This window comes from Anas platyrhynchos, chromosome 1 (genome assembly GCF_047663525.1).
Source record: "Anas platyrhynchos isolate ZD024472 breed Pekin duck chromosome 1, IASCAAS_PekinDuck_T2T, whole genome shotgun sequence".
NCBI classification, from domain to species: Eukaryota; Metazoa; Chordata; class Aves; order Anseriformes; family Anatidae; genus Anas; species Anas platyrhynchos.
In genome coordinates, this window is record NC_092587.1 from 175,445,598 (window position 1) to 175,458,644 (window position 13,047).

The following is a 13,047-nucleotide window of genomic DNA, read 5'->3' on the forward strand; positions in this document are numbered from 1 at the left end:
GAGAGAATCACTAACTAATGAAATTAAAGAACAGTTACTTATTTCTATGGCCTGTTTTTCACCTCACCCCACATATTGCAGAGCAGTGATGCATAAGATCAAGACCTTGCCCTCTCACATTGTCCACTTATTTTTTTTAAAGTAGTAATTTTCTTTCTCTTGAGTCTGACAAACAAAAAGTGCATTGTTTAAGAGTAGCTTCAATGCCTGATGAATTGTTTTTGTGACCTCATTCTGCTCTGAAAAAAGTACTACAAGCTTTTTTTTTTTTTGTAAATCAGCATTCCTTATATTTGTGCATTAATAGATCAAAACCATTGTTAAGAGTGTGTGGAGAAGTGAATTCCAAGAGTCTCTGTACGTTTTTGAAAGAGCATTCCCTTGTAGAAGACGCAGCACAAATGACAAGTAGAGATGTATTAGTTCAAGTATCTTGTTGAACAAATAAGGTAGTAGTTGGAAGGCTTTTGTTTTATGTGAGAGTTGCATGAAAACCAAGACAAGCCGAGTTACAGCAAGGTCCTGACCTGACCTTTGTGTTGTGGATATGGCAATCACCCCAGGGAGAATTCACCAGCAGCACAAGAGAGTATTTAAGAGCTGTCTACGCCAAGTGATAGAGCACTGCCTGGATCCTGAGCCACCAAATCCTCAGTGTACTGCAGCTCGTATGACCTGCCCCTGGAGAGCTGCATGAACATGCCTTTATTTCCCATGCCTAGCTGGCACACAGCTGTCTCTAGCAGACAGGGAGCCCTTCTGCAATATTTTGCCTTTCTGTTACCTTTTATTCATGTGGTGCCTGGAGGTCCCTAATTCCAATGTAATCACATGGCAAAAGTTGGGTCTCGTTCTCAAAGTCTTCCTGTCTTTTCTATCGAGTACCACTTTATTTGGTACAAGTCGGGTTGTGGAGATTGAAGAAATGGCATTCTTTATCAACAAAGCTCTTTTTATTCGTTTCCACTATGACAATTTACTTATCAAGGTTAAAAGAAAGCTATAGCAGCTGGAACAACATTCCTAAATGTGATACCTCTACAAAAGAGCAAATGTGCCACGTATAGGTTATTTCACTCAGGTTCATACTTTTAGGACTGCCTCACATAACCCACAATTTCTTCCTCTGGGAAATCTTAATATAATCTAGTCTCCATGCACTCCCATATCATTTTGCTCTGTTGGCTTTTCCAACTCCTGTTCTCTCAGCTCTTCCATGTCTTGTATTTGCTACCCAGCCTCAAGTAAACCTTTCTGTCTTTCTCTTCAAAACCTGCTTCTGCTCATATAACCTTTCCTCACTGTTAAGTCTTCACTCTCTTTTTCCTGACAAATATTTACCTGGTGTTTCTGTTGTCCCAAAACAGTTATCTTTGCCAGAGAAAAGACATAGCAAATGAAAACACACACATTTTGAGAATAATGTTGAGGTTGCACTCAGCACACTTTGGGATTACTACAGGATGAGATCAAGAACTTGAACACACTTGAACACACTTAAAAACGAGACGTTATTCAAATCAGAGGAACTAAATAAAGCAGTGGCTCAATGGAGCAGAAAGCATACAGCGCTAACGTGGTTCTTACATAACGACAACAGCGTCCACAGATCTTCAGGATAGGTTCTTATTTTCAAAACCCTGCAAGACCTTTGCTGAGCAGTTTTGTAACCCCTTTAAAATCAACAACCTAATTATGGAAAGCAAAATTCATTCTCCTGTGTAAAATGAAGCCTGAATGCTCTGTAAGAGCTCCTTCCCAGCATTTTGTGGACCTCTCCCCCAAGGTGTCCTGGTAGACAGACTTCATAGGAACAGGACGTGTTTTGCTATTTGGGAATACCACTTTGGTTCTTGGTACACCGTACTAACGGGCAAACCTTTTATCTCAAAAAGGCTGAGTTTAAACTCAGCTTGACAGTCTGTGTGGATGGCTATAACTCCTAGAACAATCACCATGGATTTATCCCCCTTGTGTTACTGCACAAGCTGGGGCAGGAACACAGAAACACTGGCTTGGATTGATTTAAGTCAGCATAGGACTGGCAGTTTTTGTTTTGTTTTGTTTTATAAAATAGCGTGCAAGAAAAGGCTCTCAGGACAAATCCAGCAGCAAAATACTTGTTTGTTACAGTTCAGCCTTAATTGAATTAATATATTACTGTGGTACAGGGAAGCTTGTTTTCCAGCCTCAGGTACGCTGAGACAAGAACTGCTCTAATCAGAGCTTTGAGTACACATGTAAACACATTGTCTCTCCAAATAGCATAATTTTGCTGTTTTTCTTTCCTTACAGGCTAAACCAATCCCTATTCCACTGTTACATTTTGCACAAAATGGACCACTGTTGCTGCTTCAAATGGGTAAAATGGAAGACTCTGTTTTCTGCAGCTGCTGTACTAAAAGGTTTAATTTCTGAAGGCGTTTAAAAAAAGCTGAAAGAAGATGCACGCTGAATGCAAAAGGCAGTGTGAATTAGGCAGGCCTCTACTGGAGGTCTAGATATTTATAAATTCATCTCTTCTTCGGACAACACTGAGCATCTTTTATAATTCATTTCAAGCCTTTTGTTTATTATTTAAAAGCAACTGTTCTGCCAAGCATGAGAAAAATTTTTTCTTTTCCAGAATTAACAGTAATAAGGTAATTAAAAGTAATAAGGTATTCAGTAATAATAGTAATAAGTAATTAACTCCATAAGTAAATTATCCAAATGGAGAATGCTGAAATTGGCATTAAAAATGTGCATTGTCCTTTTAATATTGCTATAAATAAAATTTCCGACTCTTCCTACTAGTTACATAATATGCCATTTATTGAACCACTTACAATTTTTTAAAGGCTTCATAAAACTGCCGTTGTATAATTTACTGGACATGCCTCTTAAATCTGCCATCATGTGCACAAATGACAGTAATTAGGGATGATATAAAACCATATGGTTTATGCGACAGACATAATACTACCTCTGCTAAAACAAAGAATAAACTGCCCTTCTGCACATTTTCAAATAATTGACGTGTGCAATAAGGTGTACAAAAAATGCAAGAACTTCAACCCTGAACAAAAAAAACCTTGCTTGTTATAACTTACATATATAGAGGTTATGCAGCCACACATTTGAAGGGGTCAGGCACATGTGTAGGGTCACATTTAACCTCCATCATTAGGATGAGACTGAGAACGTGGCTTCTATTATGTCAATCACTCCCACCTCCCACTCTTTTCTTTACTACTTGGATGAAGAAGCATGGATGAGATGACATTGGAGGTGGGTTTTGAAACAGTTTTTTTGTTTTGGGTTAATGTAAATGGGTTTTCTGACTGTGGAATGAGCCTCCCATTTCCCCCCTTGACAAGGAAAGATGCACTGCCTGCACTTACGGGAAATGGAAGCAGGCACGTTGTTCTGCACAGGCATGAAAAGCTAACGAATACCTGCTGGCACTATTTTAACCTTCTATGAAGGACAACATAATTATTGGTACAGCCACATACCCAATGCTTAGCATCTCTGTAAAGGAGGAAGGGAGAAAGTACTCTCTACCTTCTTTCAGTACTAGAAAGACCAATCATCATCAGTGGTACTCAAAGGATACCACACATATGGAGAGTTCAGCTGGCAGGATAGATCACCCATAAAAAAAACCACCTGATTCTTTCACAACCTTATTTAGCATAGAAGTAAACCAGGTACAAGCAGAAAGGTGATCCTGAGCAAAGGCCAAGAACTGGTTTCCAAAGCTTGCACTGTGCTTTGATAGTAAAAGGGAACATTACCTTGCAAATCCCCCTTGAATGTTTTACTCAACAAGCCTGAAGGTCCCCCAGATTCAACACTTGTTATGCAAGAAAACCCCTCAAGAAACCCCTCAAATTTGCAGCACGTATTGCTATGACTCTTACAAATGGGGCTGGGGGTGTTGGTTGATGAGCCTGCAATGTGTGTTTGCAGCCAAGGAAGCAACTGTATCTTTGGCTGCATCAAAACAAGTGTGGCCAGCAGGTAGAAGGAGGTGATTCTCCCCCTCTGCTCTGTTCTTGTGAGACCCCACTTGGAGTGCTGCATCCAGCTCTGGGGCCCCAGCATGGGAAGGACATGGACTTGCTGGAGTGAATCCAGAGGAGGGCATGAGAATGACCAAAGGGCTGGAGGACCTCTCCTGCAAAGACAGGCTGAGGGAGTTGGGGTTGTTTAGCCTGGAGAAAGAAGGCTCCAGGGAGACCTTATAGCGTCCTTCTAGTGCCTAAAGGGTGCCTACAGGAAAGCTCGGGATGGACTCTTTGTCAGGGAGTGTAGGGATAGGATGAGGGGGAATGGCTTCAAACTAAAATAAGGTCAGTTTAGATTAGATATGAGGAAGAAATTCTTTACTGTGAGGGTGGTGAGGCACTGGCACAGGCTGTCCAGAGAAGCTGTGAATGCCCCATTCCTGGAGGTGCTCAAGGCCAGGTTGGATGGGGCTTTGGGCAACCTGGGCTGGTGGGAGGTGTTTCTGCCCGTGGCAGGGGAGGCTGGAATTAGATGGTCATTAAGGTCTCTTCCAAAACATTCTATGATTTTATGAAGTCTTGTATTTTAGAGCTGGATATTTTAGAAATGCTCTTATTTTTATCAAAGAAATGACTCAAGGAATCTGTTGGCACATGCTTGGGAGACTTCTGATATGAGAGGACCGTGTCACATAGGTTAAAAAGAGATACTTAGCCTAATCATTGGATCATGTTAAGACTATAGTTCAAACCCAATAAATGGTTCTGTTGGTTCTCATTTTCAGTGTTCAGTGAAATATAAGGCCACATCTTGTTTGATGTTCTAGTTATTTCTAGGGAGAAATAATACTTGTGTAGATACCATGATTGGAGTGAATCAAATCCCAATGAGGCATCAAAGAGAGAGATGGAAGAAGAAAAATACTTTTTTTCCCCTTGTGCAAATGCAGCTCTGTATTTGAGAGAGCTCACACTGGATCTGGTGTGCCTTGAATCAAAGTGCTATTACTGGCTCACGAAAGTCCTCTCTCTAGGGGAAGAAGCCTTAAATGAAGGAAAGTTGTCCCAGAACCAGCTTAAATTGATCAGATGTACACATCTCATGTACACAGATGTCACAACAACTTTTTCTCCCTATCACTAAAATTTCCAGCATCTTCCTCAACCACTGTTACTTTAAGTATAATATTAGCCTTATAATTCTCTTGACTCATAGAGATTGTGAGGACAATATAACTCCTGTCTTACTGTTATCAGAGTGGCAATTTTCACAAGTAGTAACTGCACATAGTTTCGGTGTCAGTGTTTTTATAAATTTTAAGTGTTAGAGAGCACATTTACTGTTGCACCTAACTGTGTATTGAGCTATTTATGTAGCAAAATACAGGGTTTCACCTATGTGTGGTGCAAAACACCAGCCAACAGCAAGTACTGCCAAAAATACAATAATCTGTAATAGACACAGAGGGATTTGAAAGGTAATGATACTTAGATTTAAAAATCCCAGAACTGAACATGTTTTTTAATTACCTTACTGATTTTGTACATGAAACTGCTTGGCTGTCTAGTTCTACATGTTATTCCTTTACCATGCACCTGAGGGTCATGTCTGCGTTCTCAGCTATAAAGCTGCACTGGAAATAAGGACAAAAGGTTATCTAGTACTACACTACATCTTTTTCAGTGTCATTACCTTCTAAGACACTGTTCTCTATTGCATAAATGTAGAATGACTCATTGTTCACAACTGAAGAATGGGTGTGCTAAAACAGTGAAAAAACATTCCGTTTACCTTTTCCATCTGACTCAAGATTTTATCGGTTCCTTGATTTTTTATTTCCTCCAAACTGAACTGTTCTTGCCTATCTAGCCAGTTCTCGTACTGGGACACTTCCAAACCCATTATAATCCCTGCCACCTCATCTACATCTTTCAGCTCTACATTAACTTCTGTGAGATGGGGGACCAAAGCTGCATATTTTACTCCTCAAGTGGATGCTCTGTGGATGTTTACAGGGGCATTCTGATGCCTTCTGCTTTGTTCTCTGTTCTTTTTTTAACATTCAATTAACCTTTTGACAGCTGGTGGGCTCTGAGTGTTCAAAGAACCATACACCATAATTACAAGATTTCTTTGCTGAGCACTAATAAATAGTTGAGAGTGAACACCAGTAGACAGCTGAGAGTTTCTCACTGTGTATTTAAAATTAGGATTATTTTTTTCCATCTGCAGTACTATACATTTGATAGCACCAAACACCATCTGCCATTTTATTTCCTAGTGACTGTTTATTGCCAAGTCTTTTTCTCCAACTTTTTGCAGTTTGATATCTCTTCTTGTTTTCCCAAATAACTTCATACAGATAGCAACTTTTATCACCTCGCTGTCCTCTTGTCCAAATCACTTACTAATATTCACTCAAGAATTACTATGAACAACAGGGGACTGGCACAAATCCTAATGTAGTTTCACCAGTGACCTTCCTTCACTTCCTCACTCTGAAAAACAGCCACTTAGAGCTGTGTGTTTTCTGTATTTTAAGCAGTAGTTCATTTATTTGAAGGCCTTCCCTTTTATCTCTAAAGTAGTTCCGTTTCCGTATGAGATGATGGTGAGAGACTTTTTGTCAAATATTTTTGGCTAAGGAGACTCCATCAACCAGCCTTGCTTGTCACATACATATCGACTCTTCAAAATACATTGCTTCCCTTTACAAAGGCCATGTTGATTATTCCCCAGTTTATCACAGTTATCCACATGTCCACTACTTCTATTTCTTATTCCTTTGTGGATGATCTTGCATTTGGTAATACTAACATGCATGGTTCTCAAATATTTTCGATTTACCAAGCCATACAAATTTTGTTATATAATTATGCTACCCCATTACTATTTGTTATTAACATATCTCTTGTCAGTGAGCAAGCGCTATGTGAGCAACTATGCCACTAAACCCCTTTCCCATTTATTTCCTAATTACAGTTGAGCTCCCACACAGCTTCTCTAGGCTAAGGTCTAATCTTATGGTTACAGAATTTTTTTCCAACACAAACACAAACAGAGGCTCACTACCTACCCGTCCCATTTTTATGACATTTGCAGAAGTGTGGTATCTTTGGGAACTCAACCACTGTTTCAAATTTGCTTGAAATTAAGTAATATGTTCTGAAGTTCAAGGGGAAAAAAAATGACTGACAGAGTAGGACAGCACAAGATTTGCCTAGGAAAGTAGGCTAAAAACACAATGCCTGTCTCATTTTATAGCATTTTTTTCTGACAAGCGGAAGTATAAATGATTGTGTTTTTTTTTTTTTTTAGAAGACATTCTTAAAGAACATGACTCCATATGACCTGTTTTTGTACAAGAAACACTATGGAAGAACAGAAAACGAGGGGATTATGCTATCAGAGGAACAATGTGAAGCAAACCTGATCGAATTGATTGGGACTAAGTTTTCTACTGATTTTGTTTAGAAGATTTTACATTTTTTTCAGATGCATTTTATGTCTCGTGATCGAGATGATCTTCAGTTGGACATACTTATTCTTTCATTAAACTTTGAGTTTGCCAAGAATTGGCCATTTTTGTCATTTTTGAGGTTCAAGAAATATAACCCTAGACCTTGTTTCTGTTTACAGAGATAAAAAAGAACATAAAATTAATTTACATTTCTTTTGCAGGTTACTATTAAATAACATTCTGGACCCAATATGTTCCAGTACAAGAAATTATTTTCTTCCTTTTAGGTAACAGAGAACATAACTAATGGACAAAGAAGTTTGGTTTCTTTCCATCAGAAATTAATACTGTCTATACTCTGGGGTGAGATTGAAAGGCTGGGCATTTTTGCATGTCCCAAAGCTCATACTTACCTATGTTTTGCAGTCTTAAGTTTTTCTGTATGAAGAAACAAATAAACAAAAGCGCAGAAAAAAGGCAGCATATTTCATGAAATTAAAGTCTTAAAGTCTTAAATTGAACTCTCCCCTGCTGAAGTGTGTAATGTTTCTTATCCATTCACTAGCATGATTTTTCAGATTGCTAGAAACAGATCAATGCCTTTATTTCCTTGCAGGAATGAATAATGTTCTTTGGCTAGACTGACTGCTGAAACACTTTTTCCACTGCTCCACACAGTCTGAGCCATAACCACAGACCTCTTAGCCCAGCTGTAATTACCTTGAATTTGTGCTCATAATTCTCAAAAGCTTCCATGACCATGCAGACAGCCTCCATGGAGCGTTCCAGTCGTCCATCCACCCCATTAAAGCGGTACATGCTCCCAGAGACATCCACCACCAAGCGCAAGCGTTTAGGTTTCTGCTGGGGGCTTCCAGGCTGACAAGGAAACACAGCACAAAAAAAAGAGTTTTCGACGGTATAAATGAGAAAACTAAACATCACACAAAGAAAACACATTTTAGAAAGAACCCACTGGACTGTGCAGAGCACAAAACCTTTATCCAGCAAACACTGATTATATATATTAAAAAAAAAAGAATAAAACCATTTTAACTTTTTTTTTTCTGTTTCAAAACAATTACTGAACAGATACCTCAATTTATTCTTTCCCCTCACCTTCAGTGACTGGAAAGAAAAAAAACTTGAAGAATTCCATACATGCTTGTCAGGAAAATACTTTTTCTGCCTCAGTTTTCATTCTTTATGTTTTATTTCAGTAAGAAGACTCTCAAGTTTGCTCCGTCTGCCAAGGCTCATAAGGGAAATGTTTTTCCTTGGCTTACAGTACTAACAGGGACCCTTATAAGACTGTAAAATCTTGTCTGCTGAGGTTAATAACGTTCTAAAAATGTTTGAAATCTTGTTCTGATTAACTACTAGTTTTTTTCTTCATTCTGATCCTGAAACCATTATTTTTTCCTGAAAACAGTCCCCATCTGTTTTAACAATTACTGGCACAGTACATTCAAAGGCTCTGCTTTATACAGTGTGCAGTAAGATGAGTCTGCACTCAAGTAGAAGGCTCTTAAATATGATCTAGCAAAAAAACAAAACCAAAACAACAACAAAAAACAAACAGTCGCATTAAAAACAAATACTTAAAATGTTTCTATTACCAGTAAAGAGTTGCCAGCATTTGTGTGCTTCACACTTTTAATTATTCCCTCAATCAACTGTGGAATCCCTGTTCTACCAAAAGCAGGAAGAACAAGAGGACCCATTAAATCCTACGTTAAATCCTACTTTTTTTTAATGCAAAATTTAAACATGTCCTTTTTTTTTTCCTGTGGTAACTGAACTATTTTAACAAGTTTTAAAACAGATATATTGTGTAATTGCATTTTGAAAAAGACTACAAATGAAGTCAATCACTTTTCCCATTTTGATTTTTCACACAGGCAAGGCCAACTTCTATGAACTGGTCCAAGTAACAGACATCAGGACCCAATAGCAGAAATAAAAATAACAGAGATTCATCAAATGTGGATAGTTGATGTGCAAAAAGGTGTTGTACTCACCTATTTAAAAAAACAATCTTAATGTCCAAATTGCAAAAAAAGATTGAAAAAAAAAGTCATCTATCATTAATTACTACTGTTAAATATTATTGATTTGACACACCAGTTCTGGCCATTTTTTTTGGGTCTGATTCAACTGGTTTCACTGTTGCAGCCTCATGTAAGGCCTAATCATATCTTTTAAGAAAAAGCTGAAATGAGCCATAATACAGACCATTTTATCATACCTTAATGGCTTTGCCTCACACTTTTTTCTCATTACTGTTTTTATTCTTGTAAATCCACATACATGTGAAAGTCCAAATGTTTTAGAACAGATCTGTAAAGTGTTTGGCTTTTTTAAAACTTCCTAGGGTATCAGGGTCTATATTAACAAAAAATAAACTTAATTACATCAGTGAGAGGATATTTTCCTTTTCTTTTTTTTTTTAGATAAACAAACAGTTTTCTGATAATTGCCTTTAGCTCATTAAAATATAAAGTAAGAGCATAAAATGAGTTGCACTGGAAACAAAAGGCTGTCTCAGTTAGCATCCTCCCTCTGACAGTGGCCAACAGCAAATGTGTGGAAAACTGTAAGAAAAGGTGAAGCAAATCTTCCATCTTGTGGTCACCATTGTCTCAGTGAATTTCTGTGCCTGAGATGGTTGTTCTAAGGTATCTCATCTCTATACCTCTCTCAAACTCCGAATACATATATTGTACGGCTCCTAAGAAACCATCAAACCTGTTCAGATCTTTCCCTACATTCCCCTGCTGGATACTTACTTGTGGCTCGTGCTCTCCCCGTCGTTTATAAATGGCTTTTTCTCCTGTCAGCCCATCAATGATTTTGGCATCATCTAACTCTCCAACAGCTTGGTGTCTCAGCCACTGTCTTTCCTTACCCTTGGCCTACAACAGAAAAAAAAAAAACACACACCTTAATTAACTTAGTGATGTGGATGTATTTTAGGCAATTTGATTCCTTCTGAATATGACATACAAATGAACTTCCTTTGTATTTATGTAATATTTTTGGTGAAAGTCAATGAACACATTTTCATAGCTCTCATACTTTCTTACCTTAAAAGAAAAATTAATACTGACAAAGGACACATTCCCTCTGTAATTTTGCCATCTGTAAGTATTTTGATATATGGCAGTTTAACTGTGGACTGTGAAAATATTAACTTTTTTTTTTCTTGCAAATGTTCTGGTAATCTGTGTAAAAAATCTGTTCAGAAATACAACCAGAAGGACACACATAACTGACCACATATTATGGATTCTCCACCCAAGTAGCACAAGAAGAAAAAAAAAAAGGGGTGACACAAATGTGAAACTAAGCAGTATTAACCTCAGGTAAAGGTGTCTTCTTTTAAAACAACATTCATAATATGCTATTTTCTATTTTAAAATAAAAACTTTGAAAACTGTGATACTCAAGAGACACTTCACTAAATGCTTCTTTCAATTTTTTGAAAAGAGCAATGGTTATCTACAGCCTGGCCTGATGAACATGTGCTACAATCCAGCAACTAAAATATTCCTGGAACTCCTGTATATAGAAGCAAGCACTGAAGATTCAAGTGCTTAAGATTACAAAAAACATTTTAAGAATGCTTTAAAATGGGTAGCTTTATCATGTTCATAAGTCATAAGATCCATCAAAAAATGGCAAAGTATGCATATATGTATTTTATGCTTTATTTCATTTTCAGTTGCTCATCCCAGCAGTAAACCCACCTACGTAAGATTATTTTAATTTATTTTTATGTATAATGCATTTGCACTATCAGGAAAATTGCTGGTCAGCAGCTGGAGGTAAATCATATATTCAGCAGGACAGAAACTGCCGTAGACATTGGACCTCAGGAATGAAAATCGCTCTTTGACAAGCAGGAAGTGTTATATTACAAATCCCAAGTAGGCCTGGGATTTGCGAGGATGAATCTTTGTAATTTTGTACAGTCTGAGTGGTCAGATGATGGCTTCCTAAGGCTCAGAGAATCTTTGAAATCACTTTGGTCAAAATTTATGAGGTTTTTCTTTTTAGAGCATATGGAAAAAGGCATTCTGGACTACTGCCTACTGCATATTCAAGACTAATGGACTAGTTATCTACGAAAATAAGTGTGCAGAAAGAATACAAAGCCACAGGGAAAATGTTTTGGTTAGTTCATTTTACAGTGTAGAATCAACACAGCTGAGTCAAGCACAGTTTTTAGTTAGGTTGTGTCAGAAGCTTTACAGATGCTTCCTGATGGGAAGAAATAACAATGCCAATATATGGAAACCTCAGCATCTTAGTAAATCACAGGAGGGGAAAGTGGAAAGGATTTCTTAGGGGTCCTGAATTCAGTCAGTTGTGCTCTGTGATATATTTTAGTGGTGTTATGGCTGGCCTAGCTTTAACCCATTTTTGGGACAGGACATCCAGGAATTTGTACCCCAAACTGGTAGCTTCGGCTACCATTAAATACTCTTTGTATGAAGTTTGAAAGTCTCATTGACTCCTTTGCTGCCCTCAGATTTGTGTAACATTGCAAGAAGACACCTGCAAATTCCAGGTGACCTCTAACTGCTCCACCAAAGTGTCAAACTGTAAATGTTTTCCCACTGTGAAAAACACAGTAGGATAAACCATGGCAAATTGCAACACTCCAACTAACCATTACAAAGTGCTCCTGGAGACAACATGCTGTTCAGTGAACAGAGCCTGTCTAAAGTGAATCATGGCACTTCCAGCATGATGAAGATGAGATTGTTCCTAGTCATCTTAGCCACCAGCATAGTGGGACACAGATAGAGCCTTAACACTTCCCGAGGGCTGCTGTTTTGTCAAACGTTTGTCATTTGCTTCCTTTCATTAAACATGAGGGAAAAACAACAGAAGAGTATATAAAATTTCAGCTTCATTGAGCAAATTCTCAACTAGTTTCACTTCTGCTTGCACCGACAAAGTTTTAGCTTTGGCACTATTTGATGTTCAACAAACAGCAGTGTGGGAAGAAAATTGTTTTTAATTATGAACGTAATTAAAAATCCATCCGACCATTTACCAGCTTATGAAACTTATGCTATGTTCTGCCTATGCAACAAAAAAACACAGTACTGGAGTTGAAATTTTATTAGAGTTAAAGAGTTTACATTTCTCTCTTAAAATAGGAAATAATACTAACAAAATCTGACCTAACATCTTTGCAAAATAATACTAAAATTTTTAGACTACTCAACATCTGCCTACTCAGTGCAGAATTTCCAATAATTTATTTCTTTTTATAAAAGTTAAAGAAATCTCACCTTAAGCACTTGTGTTATACAGTGCACATATATATATAAGGTAAGTTTCAGAACAATTTCAATATATAAATTTCTTAAGTCTAAAAGTGGTATGGGTATTTATGTTTTTAGGAGAAAACACAGAACTATTATATATATACATCACTTTGGTATTTTCCTAGAAGGGTCATACAGTCCAATACCACTGCAATATACTAACACCAAACTGATGAAAAAATGGTATATATATTTCTTGTGGTGGTTTTAAAATTAGAAAAATTGTGCTAGATACCCTGTCTTATCAGCATG

General features: G+C 37.6%; 1 protein-coding gene across 2 annotated transcripts in view; it reads right to left on the reverse strand.

Annotated features, from left to right (window-relative positions):
* Positions 1-13,047, reverse strand: part of VWA8 (von Willebrand factor A domain containing 8) — a 188,459-nt gene that overhangs the window by 5,889 nt on the left and 169,523 nt on the right. For both annotated transcript variants that reach the window (XM_072032521.1, XM_027472319.3), the window contains exons 41-42: positions 10,243-10,368; positions 8,174-8,332 (exon numbers count right to left, since the gene is read on the reverse strand). In XM_072032521.1, the coding sequence (XP_071888622.1) occupies positions 8,174-8,332; positions 10,243-10,368 (285 nt within the window). The remainder of the gene's footprint in view (positions 1-8,173; positions 8,333-10,242; positions 10,369-13,047) is intronic.